The sequence below is a fragment of the Triturus cristatus genome, chromosome 3_2, assembly GCF_964204655.1.
Source record: "Triturus cristatus chromosome 3_2, aTriCri1.1, whole genome shotgun sequence".
Lineage (NCBI taxonomy): Eukaryota > Metazoa > Chordata > Amphibia > Caudata > Salamandridae > Triturus > Triturus cristatus.
This window is the reverse complement of record NC_140584.1, coordinates 316321675-316345101: the sequence shown is the minus strand read 5'-3', so window position 1 is coordinate 316345101 and position 23427 is coordinate 316321675. Positions and strand designations below refer to the sequence as shown.

The window sequence follows — 23427 nt, the reverse complement described above, 5'->3', positions numbered from 1 at the left end:
CATGTGTGCTCCCCAGGAAATCCTGATTTGCCAGACAATTTCTCAGCCGCAGGGTGCAGTCCCTGGGTTGGAAGGCCAGGCTCATGAGGATATGCCTGACATAAAGGGAAGGACATCTGTTAGAAATGGGGGTCTCTAGTTGGAAGAGGTAGGTACCTTTGTCCAAATAGGGACCCTTGCTTCTATTCAGGGTAAGGGGGATATACACTCTAGATAACCCCTGCTCACCCCCTTGGTAGCTTGGCACGCGCAGACAGGCTTATCCCAAAGGCAATGTGTAAAGTATTTGTACCAACACTCATAGTAACACAGTGAAAACACCACAAAAGGAGACCACACCAGTTTAGAAAAATAAAATATCTTTATCTGAACAAAACCAAAACGACAAAATCCAACATACACAGTTAAAAACATGACTTTCAAAAGGTTTCAAGAACTTGTACCATAGAAAACTATGGATGCGTGACTTTTCACCAAAGTACCTGCAGATGCGTCAAAGTTCCAAAAGCAAATCAGCTGCAGAGTCGGAAAACAAAGAGATGCGAGACCTTGGGGAGGTGATGCAACAGTTCTGTGACACACATAAGACGAGTTGTGCCGAATCCGGTCTGTTTGGGGAGTGAGGCATAGATTCTTTGTGATGGTTCCGGTTCGCAGGTGATGCGTCGGGATAGCGTGCCGCACAGGTATGATGCGTGGAAATCTGGGAAGCGTCGGCGATCGATGCGGCAGCGTTGAGCAGCACTGCGTTTGGTCCTCTTCAGCCACAATCCCTCGATGAGTTGATTTGTGCAGTGGCAACAGGCGCTGCGTCAGTTTTCGCAGCGGCACTGCGGTGCATGGAAATTCTTCGCGGGCCGTGGAGAAGTGTTGAGAAAACAGCCGCAAAAAGAGCGATGCATCAATTTGAGCAGTTCTTCACTTTTCTTCTCCCAAACAGCAGCAACAACCTCAAGAGGCCCAAAACTGGCACAGGCACTTCTTGGCAGGCTAGAACTCACAGGATCAGAGTTCAGAGGAGCTGGGGGTGAAGTCTTTGTGTCCCTGAGACTTCAGAACAGAAGGCCAGCTCACTTCAGGCCCTTGGAGATCTCCTTCAAGCAGGGGACACAGCACACAGCATAGTCCTTCTCCTTTCCTTGGCAGAAACAGCAACTACAGGCCAAACTCAAACACATAGCAAGGACAGTACTTCTCATCAGTCCCTCTAGCTCTTATCCTTGGCAAAGGTTCCTCTTGAATTCCAGGAATGTTCTAAAGTTTAGGGGTTTTAGGTCTAATACTTACACCCCAAAATGTCTTTGTTTTCTTTGTGCGAAGGGCTCTGAGCCCAGTTCAAACCCGTTCTGGGGGGCACTCTGCAAGTGCATAACAACATCCATTGTCAGTGTGAGCCTTGGCCCCAGACACACCACTCCAAATACAGATCAGGCCTATTCAGCCTAGTGCTGACTCATCCAGACTCCTGGAGTCACTGCATCTCCCCAGCCCCTGTCACTCCAAAGCCAGACAGTCAATCCACAATCAGGCAGAGACAACCACAGGATGGTTGAACAAGAGAATAGAACAAGCACAAGGAGATGGCGGACGGAGCACTGAAACTTTTCAGACACTGACACCTGTCACTGATCTGGGTTAAATCTATCATCATTCGTTAGCTCACTTCGTCACCTCAGTTCAGACCCAGCTATATGCAAATCAGGCTTCACCCTGTGCCTCATGGGAACAGTCCCGCCCGAACTGCCAAGCCAGGTCTTCCCTGAATCGGAAACAAGCATCCTAGGACTGGTTTCCAGGTAACACTCTTCATCAGCCAGGCTAGCTTGAAACCAGTGGCAAAGTGATCAAGGGACCCACGTCTGGGCATACCCTGCCAACTTAGGGCAAACAAAGCAAACACAAGGAGATGATGGGCGGTGCTCTGAATCTTTTCAGACACTCACCCCTAGTCACAGATCTGGGTTGAATCCATCATCATTCTTTAGCTCACTTCGCCACCTCAGTTCAGACCCAGCTACATGCAAATCAGTCTTGACCCTGTGCCTCATGGGAACAGTCCAGCCTGAACTGCCAAGCCAGGTCTTCCCTGAACCGGAAACAAGCATCCTGGGACTGGTTTCTGGGCAACACCCTTCATCAGCCAGGTAGCTTGAATCCATTGGCAAAGCGAGCAATGGACCCACGTCTGGGCATACCCTGCCAACTTAGGGCGAACAAAGCAAACACAAGGAGATGATGGATGGAGCACTGAAACTTTTTAGACACTCACCCCCAGTCTCCTGATATTGGTTGAAAAAAGTGCTATTTTCAAAAACAACATTTAAAAAACATCTTTACTAAAAGATGTTTTATTAAATCCTGAGTTCAGGGATACCAAACTCAATTTTTCTATTTTATCCCCATGGGAAGATATGCTTGTAAAATGTTACAAAGCATTCCTTATTCTGTCCTATGGGGCAAGATAGTCTTTTAATAATGAAAAACTAAGTTGGCAGTATTTCACAATCAGGACATGTTACACACACCAGTACATGTCCTACCTTTTACATACACTGCACCCTGCCCAGGGGGGTACCTTGGGCCTACAATAGGGGTGCCCTATATGTAAGAAAAGTGAAGGTTAGGGCCTGACCACTAGGTGCACTGGCCAAATCGACATGGCAGTTAACAAACTGCATACAGGCACCATGGTGGCAGGCCTGAGACATAATTTAAGGGCTACTCAAGTGGGTGGTACAATCAGCTCTGCAGGCCCACTAGTACCATTTGATTTACCAGCCCTAGCATACTCAGTGCACTTTACTAGGGACCTACTGGTAAACCAAATATGCCAATCATGAATCACCAATCACCAATCACAATAACAATTTACACAGAGAGCAAATGCACTTTAGCACTGATCAACAGTGGTGAAGTGCCCAGTGTCCTATAGCCAACAACAATAGGTCAGGAACAAATATGAGTAAGAAGCAAAACGTTTGGGGATAACCCTGGAAAAAAGGCCATTTCCAACAACATCTGTAACCAGCGTCCCTACTGTTTTGTCTTCTAGGGGTACCTAAGGGTACTCCTCCCTTAGTTATGGCTAATGTGTGGGTGGTAAGTGCGCCCTTACCAGTAGTTACTGGTTGTCTCCACTAATTGTGAACTGTGCTATGATGACAGTGGCCAGATTGGCCTTGTAGTGTATATAATCCCTGTAAAGTAATACCTAGTGCCAGGTGGCACAGTGTGTATATATATATATATATATATTTGTGATTAAGTTCTGTGTTTTATAAGTAATACAAAGGCTATTTTTGATATAACCTTGTGTGGAGTTTCCTTTGTGGTGTGCATAGTGTGTCACTGCTGTGTGTGTGTGTTGCTCAAATGTTTTACACATTGCCTCTGGGATAAGCCTGACTGCTCATGCCAAGCTACCAAGTTGGTCAGCAGGGGTTATCTTCAGGATGTAACTCCCTCACCCTGACTAGAGTGGTGGTTTCTGCCTGGCTTAGGTGCATGCCCTGGCCAGCCAGAAATCCCATTTCTAATAGAGACTCTAAGGGTTTGCAGGCTACAATAATTTATCCCAACCATGTTTCTACGGAAACCAGATGCTAGATAGAGGCTAATGTACTTAATATGGGCAGAAGTTGAATCAGTGCAGCAAGCATTTTCAGTGCTGAGATTGTGACACCTATGTTAATTTGTGAATGTAGGAATAGCTGAACTGTATTAATTATGTGGGCTACATTTTAAATGCATTGCAAGTTAAAACTGTATTTTCTGATACATGGTTTATCTTTTCTGTCCAACCTCTAGATCCACTTAAGAATCCACAAACTCCGCTCATTGATGCAACAACAACTACAACAGCTACAACACCTACAACGACTACCCCCCAAACGTCCACTACCACCACCAAAGCTACTACAACTGTACTAACAACACAACAGACATCAACAGAGACAACAGCAACTACAACAATTGAACCCTCAACAACTGTGCCTTCAACATCAGAACCTTCAACTACTACCACACAACCCCCCACTACCACCATTGAAACTACTACAACTGAACTAACAACACAACAGACATCAACAGAGACAGCAACAACAACAATTGAACCCTCAACAACTGTGCCTTCAACATCAGAACCCTCAACTACTACCACACAAACCCACACTACCAACACGGAACCTACTACAACTGAACCAACAACACAACGGACATCAACAGAGACAACAGCAACTACAACAATTGAACCCTCAACAACTGTGCCTTCAACATCAGAACCTTCAACTACTACCACACAACCCCCCACTACCACCATTGAAACTACTACAACTGAACTAACAACACAACAGACATCAACAGAGACAGCAACTACAACAATTGAACCCTCAACACCCGTGCCTTCAACATCAGAACCCTCAACTACTACCAAACAAACCCACACTACCAACACGGAACCTACTACAACTGAACTAACAACACAACAGACATCAACAGAGACAACAGCAACTACAACATTTGAACCCTCAACAACTGTGCCTTCAACATCAGAACCCTCAACTACTACCACAGAACCCCCCACTACCACCACAGAATCTACTACAACTGAACCAACAACACTACAGACATCAACAGAGACAACAGCAACTACAACAATTGAACCTCCAACATCTGTGCCGTCAACATCAGAACCCTCAACTACTACCTCACAAACCCACACTACCAACATGGAACCTACTACAACTGAACTAACAACACAACAGACATCAACAGAGACAACAGCAACTACAACATTTGAACCCTCAACAACTGTGCCTTCAACATCAGAACCCTCAACTACTACCACACAACCCCCCACTACCACCACAGAATCTACTACAACTGAACCAACAACACTACAGACATCAACAGAGACAACAGTAACTACAACAATTGAACCCTCAACATCTGTGCCATCAACATCAGAACCTTCAACTACTACCACACAAACCCCCACTACCACCACAGAAGCTACTACAGAGACAACAGCAACTACAACAATTGAACCCTCAACAACTGTGCCTTCAACATCAGAACCCCCAATCATTGAGACTTCAACACTCAAGACTACGTTTGTGCCTTCAACAACTGAGCATGTGGAAACAACTTCTCCCATGGTACTTAAGCCCATTGTTAAAATAATCCAGACTGAAACCGAACACAAAGTTAAAACCACAACTGAAACCAGAAATGTCACTAATATCATAGCCACCATTGTTACAACAGAGGAGACCACAAAAACAACAACCTTTGTAACAGTAAAGACAGAGATGACAAGAAACAAAACAACAGTAATCTCCAGTTCATGCATGACCACAATCATAACCATAGATACACATGTAAATGTGGAAACCAGAAATACCACAGATCCTGCACATGTGGCAGAGTGTACCTCAAGCTTTAATTATGATAACCTGGAACTTCCATCGAGCTCATTCATCCAGGAGCCAGTCTCAACCACTACAACAACAGCAACAACAACAGATGTACTAGACAGTGGCACTAGAACAACAACTATAACCAAAACAGTTACCAAACAAACAACTACTCAAGTGACTTATGCATAGTTTGTACTGCAAGATTCCAATTGTGAAAGCCTTTGCTGTTTCAAGAATGAATCAAACAAATATGAGCCTGCAGCTAATCACCACTTAGAATCAACATGTAACCTCATCCAAAGAGTGTAGACATTAACCATTCTGACTGTACAGTCCTGGACTGCCTGCCTGGAACCCTGGAGTCAGCGACCAACTGTTTTCAAATCCCCTTGGTTTTAATTTGAGAATGTCCTTCCCAGTATTCGTCAAAACCTGTAATTAACAGGCCATTTTAACACTGTCTCAGGCCTTAGACTGCTGGTTCTAGGGGTTTGCTGAGTTTGTTAGCAACATTCACGAAGGTCTAAGTAACACTTGGCAACATCTTGAAAGCTGCAACCTTTTATCACTCTGTCAATTTCACTTAATAATTATGATGTTTGCAGCATCTTATGTATGCCCCGATTCCTATTTAGAACCAGTAAATTAGTTCTGCAAAAGATACCACTTGCACAAGGCTGTCCATGCCCGATTTTGTGTTGAGTAGAGCAATTTCTCCCTGGCAGTTACTTCCCCCACCTATTCATTGTTTTAGCGAGTAAATGTCGCCCCCTGTAAATCTATGTCTTTCCACACACATTTTTCTCCTGGTGGCAGCGGGAGGAAAATTTGCACCAGAAAGGGCCCATAATCAGGACCTGTATGTGATACTGGACCCGGTAATTTCAGTCCAGCGTGTTATTCCCCATTCCTAGCACACAAAACTCAGAATGGCCACTAATTAGGGTGGAGATACAGCTTGAATCAGTATCTCTGTACCTGGCATCTCCTTTTCCAATTACTGTCCAACTCAGAATATGGTTCTTAGGCCCTCATTATCAGTAGCCCTGTAAATGGGCCAGATTTTCCACACCCTTGGGGTTACTGGTGCCAGGGGAGCTTAGTGTTCCTCTGCTTTCCAATGCCCTTAACCATAGAATAGCTCCACAAAAGGTCAACTGTGCAGAAGTATTTCGCATACATGTTTCTGCTTGGCTGGGTTTCATGTGACTGCAAGTTATCTTGCCAATTTCCTGCTTAGGAGTTGGCCAGAATGGGGTGGAGTATTTACTGCCCCATGTAAATATCTTTACCCAGGGTGAGGTGTTTATCAATTGCAATAATACCTATTTCCAAGAAATTGGTGAAATACATTTGGAACTCATGCCTTATGCATTAAATTCCACATGTATCAGAATATACTGGGCATTCTGCTATGGGAAATTACACCCGTTTTGACATGCAAAAATGTAGTTGTGGAAAATTATAGAAATGTAGGAGGATATTTACTTACGATTCACTCAACGCAGTGCAGGAAGGCAAGTTTCTGCTCTGTGCTGTGCGAATGGGACTGACCTGAAGAGCACCATATCTAGTAAGATATGGTGCTCTACAGCTCTCTCCCTGTGCTGGTGCACTTGTGACTGCATAGTGTCAACGAAGACATCCCTGCACTACTGTGCAAAGGTGTCTGTGTTGGAGGCAGGATTGTTTTTGTGCAAGAAGGGATACCTTCCTGCACAAAAACAATCCTTTAAAGGCATTTTCCTCTTTCTACTTACAAGTCTTTGCAAATCTGGGATGCGCCAAAATCAAGGGGTGCATGCATAGGCATGCCCAAGCCCGACCCAAGGAATGCCTCCCTAACGCAAAGTTCCTTTTTGGAAAAAATCCCCCGCAAATCCACAAAATACTGATTTGGATTGCTTTATAAATCAGAAGTAACATTTTGTGTGGTGGCTGCGCCAAAAAAGTGGCCCATCCACCACGCAAAATGATAGTAAATGTACTCTGTGATGTTTGCCACAAAATGTATCATTCTGATCCCTCAGCAAACAGGGACTTTCTTAGGCATTACAATGTAGTACTATACTCTAAACTAGGACCTAAATGGTAAAAATGACCTCACAATGTAAAAACAAACGGAATGAAAGATATATCATTAAACTTTGAACCTACACGGAGGACAAACATCAGGAACTTTACAAGACTTTGCGGGCATAACAATTGCACTCCCCCAGCTCAGTCTAGATCTGTAGAATGTGACAGCATAGAGCTCTCACTTCTTGTCACCTCTCGCCAAGTGCCCATACAGAGAACCCTGGAGACAAGGTTATGCCTCATAATCAATGACTATCGTATGGGCAGCTCTTGCAAAACTATCCAGGTATCGACTCACATACATATATTCAGTAATTCATAGAGCTCACGTTCTAAACTTGGAAAGCCAGGGAGAGCTCTGACATTATCACGAATTTTACTTGGAGTTACTGATGGCATGTGGCTCAGTTGGAAAGTCTATTGAGCCGTGCATACCTGTATTCAGTGTGTAGTGTGCATGAAACAAACCACACAAATAAGGAACTACATACATATTAAATCAATGCATCAATTAAAAGGCAACTTTATCCACAGTGATTCGTTTTTACTCCCCCTTTCAGCCAAAGGCTATTCAACTTCAGTCCCCTGAAATACGTCACTGGGTTCTAGATTCAATTTCCCCCACAACTTTGTGTTGAGTAAAGAGTCGGGCTCAGAATTTGCGCTTCAACTGCCCAATAAACATGTCCCAAAAAAAAACTAAAAAAAAACTCCTGTCATAATTTTCATTACAGTGGCAGCCACTCTATCGTTATCACAGACACTTCAAATTTCAGTTTTTCTTCATGCCTAGCTCTTTCTCTGCTAGCACGACCACCCTGCCCGAATCCTCTAAGAATACAATCCTGCCTTTAAAACCACCCCGTAGCACCCATCCCCAATAATTCGCAGCACACACGACTTTACTTTTGCCTACACTTCAAGCCTTTTAACAACTATTCCTAAAGTAATTGTCGAATATTTTGTACCATTCAGTTTTGTCAACAAATCTTTCCTTCCAACAATCAACCTTAGAAGCCCCGACCCCCAGAGAGCCCTCCTTTCAATCGCCTCTCAACATCAACGCTGAGTCTTTACATGGCACCACAATCCCATATGTATGAGGTTATCATTCTCTAAAATGCTTCTTGGGGGGCAGTGTTGGCCGAGAAATCTGGGAATATAAATGGGATCCCTGCTGAATCCACAGTCACATGAAATGCTGATTGTGTGCTCTTGAATGGGACCTAGAAAAGCTTATTGACTAAAGACCTCTCTTATAGTCCGGTTCACAGGCCGCTGGCTCACAAGTCAGACCTCCGGATCAAGGGTGTAGTTAGGTGAGGCCGGCTGAGGCTACACCGGGGCAATCCTTGTGCTTCCCTGACTCTAAATGGAGTGGGGGAACCATAACATTGATATACCGCGTGCAGTGTCGATTTGTGGGCAGTGCTTCCACCACCAAACCCTACATGAATCCCTTAGTTACCTGCAGTGTTGCCTGAATGCCCACTTTCTTAGAAGTAGAGGCCAAATGTTCTCATTGTCTGGACACCTGAGCTTAACTAAATTGATGCTTAAATGTGACACAATCAGAATCTCATGATGTGCGCACAAATCCAGAAACCTGCAGAGTCACTATAAAAGCTAGTTGCCGTAGGCAATGACTTACATGAAATACCAATTTTCTGAGATATCTGCATCACAAGAAGTCGTCTAAGACACCTGCGGAGTCACATGAAATGCCTTTTGGCTGCGACACATGCAGGGTCAAAAGGCACATCCGTTGTGTGCGACAGCCCAAGAGCTGCATGGAATGCCTGTTGTCGGTGACACATGGCGACTCCCTGAAATATCGAGTCCCTCAGAAACCTATCGAGCCCCATAGACTTTCCACTGTCAGAGACACGTGCATAAATGCAAAGTGTTTCACACATTGTGTAGTCGCAGGAAACGTCCATTGCTTCAGATACCTGCAGAGTGCTTTGGAGTGTCTTGTCTGAAAAGCCAGCAGAGTCACGTGATGTGCTCATTCTTGAGACGCCGGGAATGCCCATCGCCTGAGTTGCCACCAGATATGTATGACTATGAACTGCCTCAATCACATGGAGAGTCCCATGGGAATTCTCATAACCTGCAGGGTCTTATCTTGGTTTTACATGGTCCCTAAAGAACGCAAGGAATATGCCCCCCCCAGCACACCCAATGCTGGCATTAAAATACAAACAAATGGCATCATTTACATTATTTTGACGCATGGCAGCGCAACAAGCCTTACTGCTGTGCTGCTGTGCATCAAAATAAAAGGGCAGGAATCTACAAGATACAGAGCATTCCTGTCCTTATCATCTACTCTGGCACAAACAACAGCTGTGTGCCAGTGCAGGTTCCCTTACGTCATTTTGCAAGGGTGCCTGCGCTGAGGGGATGATTGGTTTTGTGCAGGAAGGGACACTGTCCTGCACAAAAACAAAATATTTATTTATTTATTTATTTACGCAACTTTTATAGCGCGACAAATACCCGAAGGTGTCTCGGCGCTGTAGAGCAACTGGAATCTATCATCAAGTCATCCTCTTACTGATTAAACAGCCATGTTTTCAAGAGCCTGCGGAAGCTCATCAGATTCGGGGCAGTTTTAATGGCTAGTGGCAAGAGGTTCCAAAGTTTTGGAGTGGCCACAAGAAAGCGCCTGTCTCCCCAGGTGACCGATCTTGTGCGTGGCACCGGGAGGAGACTGTTATTGGCCGATCTTAATTGCCTCCTAGGAGTGTACAGCTGGAAAGCTTCAACCAGGAACCTAGGTCCAATGCCATGTACAGCCTTATAAGCAATACAGAGGGCCTTAAACTTGACGCGGCTCTAGACTCTCAGCCAATGAAGCTGACGAATACCAGGAGTGGTAGATTTGCGACGAGGGATGTTGAGAAGAATCCTAGCAGCCGCATTCTGAATAGATTGCAGCTTCGTTGTGACACGCTTCTGGGTGTGAAGGAGAAGTGCATTCCCATAATCTATCCTGGAGAAGACTAGGGTAGAGACCAGGGTCTTCCCAGCTGACGGCGGGAGATAAGGCAGCAGCTTCTTGATTTTTTTCAAGATGAAAAAAGACGACGACACAACCTTGTTGGTGTGGAGGTCGAAAACCAACTTATTATCAAAGATCACTCCCAGGTTTCTGGTTTTTTCTACTGGGACAGGTGGAGGGCCAAGCTTTTCTGGCCACCAACCAAAGGACCATTCAGGGGAGAGTCTTCCAAAGGTCATGATCTCGGTCTTATCCGAATTGAGGCGAAGGCGGTTCAAAGCCATCCAGCTACTAACCTCAAGCATAGCTTTCTGAAAGTTGGCTGCTACCGTGAGACCATCCTTATGGATGCCCAGCACCAGCTGGGTATCGTCTGCATACGATGTAAGCTGTATCCCATAGGCCTTTATTATCCTCGCCAAGTCCGCTACATAGATATTAAAAAGCATGGGACTTAGCGAGGAGCCTTGTGGGACTCCACAAGGGAGTGCAGAGATAGGGGAATAGAAATCTCCCAACTTTACTGTCTGGGTACGGTTTGCCAGGAACGATGAGATAAGATCCCTGGCGCAACCGTTAATCCCCAAAGCAGTGACACGGTCGACCAAGGTGGCATGGTCGACCGTGTCGAAAGCTGCTGACAGATCCAGAAGGATAAGAACAGCCGCCCCTCCCTGGTCCATGATCACCCTGATCTCGTCAGAGGCCTTTATCAAGGCAGTCTCTGTTCCATGCCCTTTCCTAAACCCAAACTGCGTATCGTCGAGAAGCTGGTGAGTCTCGACGAACTCTGAGAGCTGTCTATTCATCAGGTATTCGCATACTTTGGCAGGAAAGGGCAGGCACGCGATCGGTCTGTAGCTTACAACAGCTGTGGGATCTAAGGAAGGTTTTTTCAGGAGGGGTTTTATGACAGCGTTCTTCCATATACTTGGAAATTGGCCTGTCGAAAAAGCAGTATTGCAGATCTCCATGAGAGGGCGGGAAATCACTTCTGTGAGTTTTGACATCACGGATGGGGGACAAGGATCCAGTGGGGAGCCCGATTTGATGGTAGAGACGATTTTAATCACATCCTCATGTGAGGCGGGTAGAAAGCATGGAAAATGGTCATGGTTGTAGTAAGACAATGCTTCTTTCCCGCTACCACCTCTACATTCAGTTCTAGAGTTATCTTCAAAGGAAGCATATATATCTGCAACCTTTGTGATAAAGAAGGCTGCTAATTCGTTACAGAGAGCCTGTGAGGGCTCCACTTCAGGCCCGACAGGGGGGGTAGACAAGCTGGTGACAACAGAGAAGAGTTCTCTGGCCGAGTTAGCAGCGGTCTTAATTTGTGCCGAGAAAAATTCGGTTTTTCGGGCCAAGATTGCCTTTTTGTAAATCTGAAGGGCATCTTTATAAGTTTGTCTAGCTATGGGGCAATAGACCTTCCTCCAGCGCCTTTCTAGATTTCTGCAGTGTTGGCGATGTAGTCGAAGATCTTCATTGTACCAGGGGGCCGGGGGGGATACTCTGTTGGGCTTCGTAATTTTCTCTGGGGCCACTAGGTCAGCGGCGCTTCGGATCCAGTCCTGAAAAGCCGAGGCCGATAGTGCCGGAGTATTTCCACCCTGAGGACGGGAGGAAGCCAGGGAATGTAGCATCTGAGGCATATCTGCAGTTTTCCAGGCACGAGTGCCCATTCTGGTTCCCGGCCTGGAGACTAAAGGGGCAACAGGTCGTATGTCTATTTGAAACATTTTCCTCTTTCTGTGCGTGCTGCAGAAAGAGGAAAAAACTTGGAGAAATAAAGGTATTTCTCCTTGTTGCACATCCGTGCGCATCCCCTGGCAAGGTTTAGGATTCTGACGCATTCCCAGGTTTGCAAAATGTTGTAAATCTATTAATGCATCACTTTCCATCGATGTTGCATGGGAACAACCCCAGCAATACCTATGGAACGCCCCTATCACGCAGAGTTATGCGTGAAAGCGAAACATATTTACAAGACCATGAAAAGTCCCGTAGGGTAACTTTACGATGGGCTGCCGGTGCATCAATAAAAGTGACGCAACGGGGTGCAAGGGGCTTGTAAATAAGCCCCATAATTGGAATGCAGTTGGACCCCTCACACTCCTGGGTCCCTGTGCCACTGCCTTGACAATCACTACACTATGGCTTATGAGTCGCTAAGTTCCTCATTGTGCCTGTCTTTCCTTCTCGCCTCCCTATCGCCATTACTTTTGCCTTTCATCTCCTTCCTCCCCATTACTTTTCATCTTCCCTTGCTCCTTTTGCTTGTCCTAATGCCCTTTCTCTTTCACCATTATCTCCTATTCCGAATTTGGAACGTTTTGCTCTTCCACTGCCCTTCCCGTCTTTCACCCTCTTCTTTTCACGCCTCGTCTCCATCTTATCCGTTTCTCCCTTTACTGCCCCTTTCCCCACTCACCCGCCCTCCTCAAAGAGTAAACTAGAGCTAGCCCAGATCATAGCAAGTGGAGGAACTCTAAAATAACTGGTCTCTTTCTAGAGCGAGCTTGTTACCCTTCGACCTCTGGGCCCCGGTGCCACTGCACGGGCTGCATCACTCAATTCCGGAGACACCTGTAAAGCCAGCCAATCGAAAATCCCACCCCCGTGGGTGGGCACGTTGAAAGTCACTTGAAATGCTCGTTTAACGAGACGCCTGCAGGGGTCATGAAATGTCCGTGTTCTGAAACACAAGGAGACTCGGGTGCGACGCCCTCACTCTGAGGCTCTTGCAGAGACACATGGCATGATCATTGAAGGAGACTTGGAATGTCACCAGAAATGTTAACTGCGCGGGGCACTTGGAGAGTTACATGGGATATTTATTGTCTGAGACGCCTTGAAAACGACGTGAAAATCCAATCTCGACGTCACACAGTCACATGGAAATCTCATTGCCTGAGACACCCAGAGAGTGACCGACCCCTGCTTTCGGCGCTCAGAGGCCTGGAAAAAACTGCTGGACATTCTTATCCCTACAGTGATGCTCATCGTCCGGTTTTCTGTTGATCCGGCTGCGTTATTTCAAAGTTATGGGCTGCCTGCTCTTTTCTTGACTATTAGTAAACAGTCCACTTATTCTAGTGATCAGCGGTGTTTGTAACTCTAACGCTGGTGATTAATGGGGGACCATCTTGATTTTGAGTTTTTATATATATATGTTCTGCTCATGGGTGTAAAATAGGCTTTTCCGCTCTCTAACCAATAAATCATGTTATCGATCAGCATTATTCAATCTATTTTATTAAATTTGTGCAAATACTTTGGATTTGAACCCCTTTTGTTTTTTTGGCTTGCTTGCATTGTCGTTTGTAGATGCAGAGACGGGCATGCTATCATGCCACACATCTTCTTGAAACGTGCTAGCTTCCAGGTACACTAACAAGCATATTCACACAGATGCAAATACGCATTCATTACACGAGCTGTAGTTCGTATGCACGTAGACGCATCCACCCAGACACATGCATATGCAGCCACGTAAGTGTGGAAACGCGGAGACGCCTTCATGGATCATATGAGGGACTGAACAGGCTCAGGGAAGAGCTGAGCGCCTCTTTGTATGCGCTTAGTGAGTTTAGAGTTCGTACATACATATAATCGGGGCATAAGCCCTAAAAAGGAAGTGGGGGACTGATCAAGTTAGGCAGAATGCAGGTGACATCATGGTGCGTGACATCACGGTGTGTGTCATCACGGCCCATGACATTACAAGTGGCATCACAGGAAGTGACATCACAACCCAAGACCACAGAAGAAGTGATATCAGATCATAATATACCTCAAACAAATATTTAGCCTATCATGAGTACATTTGAGCGCATTACAATATTTAAGAAATTAGATTTTGCGTCGGGATTGTGCCAAAAAAGTGATGCAACCCCAACGCAATATCTGGGCCTCAACTTATTTATACATTTGAGGGATTATTTATGAGAGGCTTGCGCCGCCAGAACGTCACTTTTCTGATGCTCCGGCACGGCAAACGTCTCAACCATATCTATGAGGCACTGCAAAGCCACTTTCTGTGGCTTTGAATGGCATCATAGTTATTTAGTTAGACAAAGCAGCGCAAGTCGCTGCGTTGTCTTACTCTGCACCAGGGAGGCATTCCATGGTCATAAGGGTGAGTTTTCCCATGGAACACCCATGGGTTTTGACACTGCCCCAGATTTCCCTAATCACGTAAACCTAGGGAAGCACCGAAACCATATGCCTCCCCAGAGCAGATGTAACGAGTAGAAATATTTTTATTTCTCCTCCGGTTGTCCTCTTTCTATGTGTACTGCGTTCTAGCATGCACATAGAAAGAGGAAAACGACTCTCAGGATTGTTTTTGTGCAGGAAGGTGTTCCTTCCTGCACAAAAACAATCCTGCCTGCAACGCAGACACCCTTGCACCATGGAGCAAGGGTGCCTGCATGGGTGCTAGGCAACCCATTGTGCACCAGCGCAAGGGGTAATGCTGTATTACCTAAATACAGTGCATTCCTGCCCTTTCACACTGGTATAAGGCAGCTCAGCAAGAAGACTTGTGGCTCTGCCATACATCAATCCCCCATAAATGAGGGCCTAATATTTTTAAAACCCTGCCACAAAGAAATTGGCAACAAGGAGAAACATGTCAGTAACTCTGCTCTGCTTATTTTTTTTGCAAAGTCTGCATCCTAAAATATCTTATGGGGTTAAGGCACCTGCTGCAGAGATCTTTGTGTACCAACAACATTTCAAGGAATAATAATCTGATAACTCTGGAGGTTAATGTGTACGTGTGATGCTCTCTGACACCCAGCAATGGGATGAGTAGGACCATAGCGTTATAAAAGTAATAAAAACCAAGCATTAGCAATCCAATAGGTCTCGCATTTGCGCGAGTTAGAGCTATTGGCCTTGTAAATGATATTGGGCCAAATGTATCAGGCTTTTTACCGTTTGCGAACGGTAAAAAGCCTTATGGGATGTATCATCTTAAAAGGCATTCGCAAAATAGGGAATCGCAATTTTTGCGATTAGCTATTTTTACAAATGCATTTAAGGAATCGCAATTTGAGATTCCTGAAATGCAATGCAGAAAGCATAAAAAGATTGCAACCTGACTTTAAGGAATCGCAAATTACCACCAACTTCTAGTTGGTGGTAATTTGCAAATTCAAAGAAAAATGCACTTTTTAGCATTTTTCTAGGTGCCATGTGGCGTACGTACATGCCCTTAGGGCATGTATGTGCGCCACATGTGTGCGCATGTATATTTCAAGGGTGCAACAGGGTGTCCATTTGGCACCCTTGCACCCTTGAAATTGCATGCCCAATTTGCGAGTACCTAGTGGATACCCGCAAAGTGTGCATGTTATTCCCATTCATTCCTATGGGCCTCTAGCCCCTTAGGAATGAAAGGGAAGCCACTCCTTATTTGCGACTCGCAAATAAGGAATGCATAGGAATCGCAATTTTATTTGCACAACCTACATACATTGCATTTTGCAAGTCCATAATAGCGAATCGGTAAAATTTGCTATTTAGGACTCCCAAAATAAAATGTTGATACATCTGGCCCAATGTCTTTTACTTATCTGTTTTGCTTTGGAGTGAAGTGAATGTATGAATAGAGACACAGCTGCAGCACTGTCTAGAAGACTAAGAATGAGGAATTAGCACTGGGAACAGAGATACAGCTGAAGCACTGCCTAGAGGACTTAGAATGGAGGAGTTGCTGACGGACCAGAGAAGCAGCTGCAGAACTGTTAAGGGTACTAAAAAATGAGGAATTAGCACTGGGAACAGAGATGCAGCTGCAGCACTGCCCAAAGGACTAAGAATGGGGGAGTTACTGACGGCAGCAGAGAAGCAGCTAGCAGCACTGGCTAGAGGACTAAGAATGAGGAATTCCTACTGGGAGCAGAGACGCAGCTGCAGCACTGTCTGGTGGACTTATAACAAGTCTTTACAACAGAGATGAAAGAAGCAGCTAGTGGCACTGTCTAAAGGATTTAGAATGGAGGAATAACCGATGAGACCAGAAAAACAGTAAGTGGCACAGTCTGGAGGAATTAGAATGAGGAATTACAACTGGGAAGAGAGACACAGCTGTAGCACTGCTTAGGAGACTTAGAATAGGGGAGTTACTGACGGCACAAGATAAGCAGCTAGCAGCACTGTCTAGAGGAGTAAGAATAAGAAATTATCACTGTGACCAGAGACACTTTGCCAGGGCCGGTTGTGGTGCCCAGTCCGGCCCTGCACGTAGAGCAGAAGTGCATTCCTTATTTCATCCCACACACCCTCACACGGACACTACATAGCACCAGCACTGGCAGAGGCAATAGGTCTTGCCTTTGGCACTTTATAAGTATTTAGCCATGCGGCACGTTATCCTGAGTGCCACAAAATCGACTGTTTTTTTAACGTGGAAGCTTTGACATTAATTGGCACATGATAGCACCGCATTGAGAAGTACTTATTTAAAATTATTTTTTACAACTGGTAGTCTGAACACGTATATCTGGAAGTGCTTTCAAACGAGATAATGAAGAAAAAAAAGAGTTTTCATGAAATAAATAATTTGCCTGATAACACAATTGGAGCAAGGAGGCCACAATGCACACATATTTTCTGGTTTCACTTTAACAAGTGCACATTGAATTATAAAGTGCGCAATGAAAATTGGATCCTATGGACTAGTTTTGAGTAAAAAATAACCACTGAGTATGGTGTAGTGGGTCCCCCAAAACGTGTGAGCCTAGTGCCGCTTCACCTGTTGCACTTTCATGCATGTTCCGGTGCATGGAAACCAGCCATGGTGTTGGAGGGATGACTGTCACAGACGTTCAGGAGTAACAGCTGTGGTGAAACGCTGCTGGTTATGGTATAAGACGTGTCATAGGAGCGATGGCTGTGGTATAGGAGAGGGCAGACAGTGGTGCAGTACCTGAACATTGACTGTGGTGAATGTCGGAGCCCTGAATGTGGTGTAAAAGTGCTGTCGGTGAAGCACAAATGCTTTCTGTGGTGCAGGAGTGTTGTGCCACTGAGTGCTGTGCCACTGGAGCACTGTCTCAGCTGTAGAACACTGACAGTGGTAAATGACTGGGTTGCAGCTTTTGGGTCAGCGCCTCAGATGTCTGCCATAAACCCTTCAAAGAGGTAGTGAGTTCAGATGTTTGCGGCTGCAGGAACCAACTTCTTTTCATCACCAGTCTCTGATTCAAAGCAAGGGAGAAAAAGGCCAAAGAGGAAGAAAGACCGAGATAGAATAGGAAAACAAAAAAGAAAGGGAGAAGCATTGAAAAAAAATGAACTTGCAAGCATGGGCGTCCGCAGTGGGGAGGGGGGGCAAGGAGGGGCGCTTGCCCCCCCCCGATCTCTGGTCCGGTGTGGGCGGTTCTGGTGCAGCCATCCGAAATGTTGGTTATGTTTGGGCTGGCACTTTACACATATCGACATTAAGTGTCCTTTGGATGACAACCTGGGCACTTTATTGTCAGGCTGCTCCGTATGATACCCCTGGAGTTCAGGGTGGCATTTCACTGGTATTCTATGCCAGGGCCGGCACTAGACATGAACACTTGGCAGCTGCCCAGGGCCCCTGAAGGACTGGGTTATTCTTAAGACCCAGCGGTGCCAGGGAACAACACCTGAAACCTTCGTGGGTTACCTGTTCTGGCGTACCAAACACAGAGACACGGGACACTTCCAGCGACGTCAGAGATCAGCGTTTATTACTGCAGGGATACAGAGGTCACAAGAAGTACACAACGTGTAGGTTCTCGGAGACTGCTTCAAATTCGTAGAAGTGGGTCGCTCCTTTTATACACGTTTTTGCCATAGCTTAGTATGGCGAACAAAGGTTACAACTCAGTTCCCACAATAAACTTCAAAAGGGTCGCATTCATGTTTCAGGAGGCCGGAACATAATTACAACAGTCCTGCCAGTTCCCAACTGTAAAAACATATTCCCTCCGCAATAAACACATTTCCTCCCAACCATAAAAGCATTAAGGAAGGACGAAAAACAGATGTAAGGAAAAGACAAGGATGTACAACAGGTTAGAAGAGAGTGTTGAGGGCAATAAAGGAAACTCGATAGAGGGGTCAAAGGCCTCGTGTCTAATGTATGCGTGACTGAAACAATAGACCGGAGCGGCAAGATGAGCCTCAAGCAGGGCCATCTGCCTTAGTCGTGTCATTTCCCTCATCGTAAAAGTCACCTCAAAGAAACACGTGTCCTCCGTGTAAGCTTGAAAGTTCCAGGGTCACGAACCGGACAAGAAGCCCGTTCGCTGGCTACCTGAGGGCAAGAAACAAAATGGACGCTGTATCTAAAATGGAACCCGAGGGTTCGGATGAACGAACCCAAAAATGAGACGAACCATACGTGGCTGCATAGCGAAACTTCGTACACCCACTATACTCGTCATTTGCGGTTCATAGATACCAAACTCATCCATATTCGTCACTATTCAAAAAGTGCCGTCCCGTCTCACACGGAACCTCAGACGCTCCTTTTGCCCTCATGTAGGCAAGCACTAGTCAAGATCGGAATCTATATCAATATTCATCAGATCGTTCAGCTGCTGCTGGAACATCATTCTATCCATCAACGTCTCCTTGGTAACAGATGGCCGCCTTATACACGTCGCAGCGCATAGGCCACATAAGGCAGGACCACACTGTACACAAAGACAACACGTGAACAGAAACGCTACAACAGCCCCTGCGATCATCAGAATCTTCCAACCCCAGGTTGACATCAGGCCCCAAAACCATCCTAGGAGCGTCCAATTACCTTCGTCCACGTGTATGGACTCGGAAATCTTGTGCAACTTCGAGATGGCTTGATAAACAGTTGGAGCATTGTCAGGAATAAAAATGCAACAACTCGAATGGATAATTTTACACACACCCCCTCTATCTGCAAGAACAACGTCTAGAACCATACGGTTCTGCAACGTCATGAGTCTATCCGCCTGTAGTTCAGCTGTTAGATTACCAAGGGCATTTGCAGTAATATTAGCAGTCGATTCTACCACACGGGTCAACTGTCTTAGGTTCCTACTATTAACCATAGGTCCCCAAAACGGCAAGAAACCCTTAAAGAAGTCTCCTGCTTCTTGACCAGCAGTATCCTCTTTGCTAATGACGCCTCTCACAACTCTAGTTTTGTGGTAGTCCGAGGCAACTGTGAAGGTCGGAGGTAAAAGATTCGCAATATAACAGGTACCCGAAAAATCGCGGGGTAACCATGTATATGCGCGTTCATAACACACAAAATAGGTGCCCTTAGCAGTCAGAAAAACAGGGGAGGAGAGCATCGGTAGGACATACGTTTCAGTGCAAGCACTGTTCCCAAGTTGTGCTCTCGGATTTCGACCCAAACCCTGCAAGCAGAAATTACCAAGGTGCGGTACAATCCATATCGGGGACGAGCTCTTAAGCTGTCTATCACCCACTGATGTACTATACTCAGTCTCACTCAGATCCTTATAGGCCTGCACTTCTTCATCTGGAATGAGTGATGCATCGAAAACATCTCTGTCCAGATCTGCTATGGCTATCGCCAAAGGCTTGTGGTACGGCCCAGGACCGAAGTTGACAGACCGTGGCTCTCGACTGGGGTAGGAATCTAGTGCACTGCGGAACATAGTTTGGAATGCTCGAGCTGAACCCTGGGAGCTGTATGGAAGGACCAGATACGGAATACCCCTATCCATAGTGTGTGGCATTAACCCACATACCCAACAATTGGTAGTATTCACCACCAACTGATGCTGATGTAGGAGTTGAACAAAGGAATTATTCATAAATTCCGCACGTCTAACCTGCTCATGTTGAGGCAAAGGATGAAAGGAATGTGGGGAAACAGTGGTGAGGGAACTTGAGTCAGGAGAAGAAGTAGGTGAAACAGAAGGAAAGAATTGTGATACTCCGAAATACACTCCACCCACCAATAACATAGATACAGTTAGGAACAATAGAAACACCTGAAACAGAAAACATTTTGTTTGTACAACCCTCCATAACTCTGATCTCTGTGCCAACACCCTTTCTTCGTCCACTAGCTTAGAGAATGCCATCCTCTACAAACCGTCCGTGACGTACTTGACGCACTTCGTTCTGAGTAGCGATTATCAATCCCCAGGAGTTCCCAGGAATCGACAAAAGTAACCAACCTAACGTCGGAAACCTGCTAAGCAGAAAGAAGTACCCGCACGGCCCTACGGTAACCCGGATGGCGAGGTTTCCTCGAAACGTTCAAAGTTATTACAAGTCTCTTAGCAGTGGAAAGCACAAAAACTCAAAAAGAAAGGATGTAATTGTTCATAATATTCGTAACGTTAAAAACCACTATACTGTTAATTTTTATTAGTCCTTGAACGAAGAAAGTATCGACTTCTTCCAGGTCGAGTTTGCTCTACGAATAATTGTTCAGCTGGCGCAACAGTGTTCAATGAAGCAGATGACGAGTCGGACCTTGGGTTCTCTGCTACTAATGACTCCACCTGTGGATCCGGCAAAGACGAATCCTCTTCCACAAGTTGAGCGTCGCTAAATGGCACAAAACGCGGAGGAGTCTCAGTTTCTCCGGCCGAAATCCCAGTTCTCACCCAACCGTCGGTTGGTAAGGGGATCGGTACCTTCTTTGTGTGACTGGCATGGACCCAATTTTTCCGGCCCTCCAGTCGAACCGCTGTCCTCGTCGTCAACAAGACTAGGTGGGGTCCGACGAATCTGGGCTCCAAGTTACGCTTCCGACCGAAGTTTCGGGTAACCACCCAATCTCCTGGCCGGAGCTGGTGTCCAGGACCCTCTGTCTGCGCTGGTAGAGCTTCAAAGACCTGTTGATGAATTAACCGTAGTTTAGTGGTCAAATCATGCAAGTAATCAATCAACATTGGATATTCAAGACTATCAAAAGCCCTAGGTCTCGGGACTCCCCAAATATTTGCAGGGCGACCGAACACAATCTCATATGGGCTGAGCCCTACTCGAGAGTGTACAGTCGCTCTGGTCGATAGGAGAGCCAGAGGCAAGGCATCAGGCCATGACAGACCAGTCGTAGCTTGAATCTTAGCGAGTTTCAGCTTCAGGGTACCATTGTACCCTTCGACCAAACCCGCTGCCTGAGGATGGTTGGCGCTGTGGAATTTCTGTCGTATTCCAAGGCCTTTACACACACTCTGCATTACACTTCCCACAAACTCACTTCCATTATCCGACCACACAATCCGTGGCATTCCATACCTAGGAAAATACTCCTTCAGCAGGATTTTTGCTGTGGACAGGGCAGTATTATCCTTAAGAGGATAGGCCTCAATCCATCTGGAGAACGCGCAAACCACAACTAAAACATACTTCAGATTATTGCATCTCTCCATATGGATAAAGTCCAGCTGGATAACCTCAAAGGGACAAGCAGGAGGAGCGAAATGACCAGGTGGAGTGGGGGTACCTTTTCCGGGATTGTGCATCAAGCACACCATACAATTTTTAACCACTCTTTCGGCACACTTAGCGATACCATCATTCCTCCATACAGGAGACAAGAACTTGCATATTCCTTTCGCACTAATATGTGACAACCCATGAGCCATCGTCACAACAGCTAATACATACGCGTCTGGTAACATCCACCTCTGACATTCCGTCAGGTCAACCCAACATCCATGCATATCCAATTTCCCTGTACTTTCTTTCCACTTAGTCTTTTCAGCTTCAGTAGCTTCGTTCTGAATTTCTTTCACACTTTCAACAGTATTTTCACACATACCAGTCTCCGTCGGCCACCTTACTGAACTCGTGACATACATTCGAGTCGCAAGATTCTTAGCCGTTTCCTTAGCAATCTCATCCGCAAATGCATTACCACGACCAACATCATCCGTCACTTTCCGATGTGCACTACATTTGACGATCGCCACTTGTTTAGGCAACGTAAGTGCATCCAAAAGATCATTCACGAGATGCCCGTGCTGGATCTTTGTACCATGCGATGTCATAAAGCCTCTTTCTCTCCACAATCTTCCAAAGTTATGCGCAACACCAAATGCATACTGACTGTCGGTAAACACATTCACTCGCTTTCCCTTCGACAGAACACACGCTCTTGTTAATGCAATTAATTCTGCTGCTTGTGCTGAATTCTGGTTCAATCTCGCAGTTTCCACAATCGTGCTTAATGTCACCACAGCATACGCAGTCGTCACATCGCCATTCGGCAATTTGAAGCAAGAGCCATCCACATACAAAGTACCATCAGGATCTGACAAGGGGGTGTTTTTCAGGTCCACACGACCTTTTGTTTCTTCCTCAGTCCGCAAATAACAATCATGGGGCAGGACATCATCGGATCCTATATTAATCGGCAACAATGTCGCCGGATTCAGTACATTACAACGCTTAATCTGTATATGACTTGCCAAAAGGGTCAGCTCGTACCCGGACAACCTTGCACTCGTCAGATGTTGAGTCTTTGTCCGATTCAAGAGCGTATCAACTGCATGCGGAACCATTACTATGAGCATATTGTCCATGACCAGACCTGCGGACTGCCGAATAGACGCCGCAGCTGCCGCTGTCGCCCTCAAGCAACTTGGCAACGCTCCAGCCACCGGGTCTAAGGTCGAGGAGAAATATGCACACGGACGCTGCTTATCACCAAATTGTTGCGTTAGAACACTCAACCACAACCGTCCCTCTCATGGACGTATAATGTGAAAGGCTTGCTGTAATCAGGAGTACCTAACACAGGAGCCGAACACAGCGCATCACGTAGTTCAGAAAAACTTTTCTGGCATTCCTCCGTCCAAGGCAAAGGAGTTGAAACGTCCTTGCACGTGAGAGCTACCAATGGCTTCGCTAACAGTGAAAAGTTCGGGATCCACTGTCTGCAGTATGACGTGATACCTAAAAAGG

The 23427-nt window shown here is 45.9% G+C and overlaps 1 protein-coding gene across 1 annotated transcript in view; it reads left to right on the top strand.

Moving 5' to 3' along the window:
• LOC146857261 (uncharacterized) overlaps nucleotides 1-13792 on the top strand; it is a 161999-nt gene extending 148207 nt beyond the window's left edge. The window contains exon 4 of the mRNA XM_085647772.1: nucleotides 3808-13792. Coding sequence (XP_085503898.1) covers nucleotides 3808-5606 — 1799 coding nt within the window. The 3' untranslated portion in view covers nucleotides 5607-13792. The remainder of the gene's footprint in view (nucleotides 1-3807) is intronic.
• Nucleotides 13793-23427: the final 9635 nt, after the last annotated feature.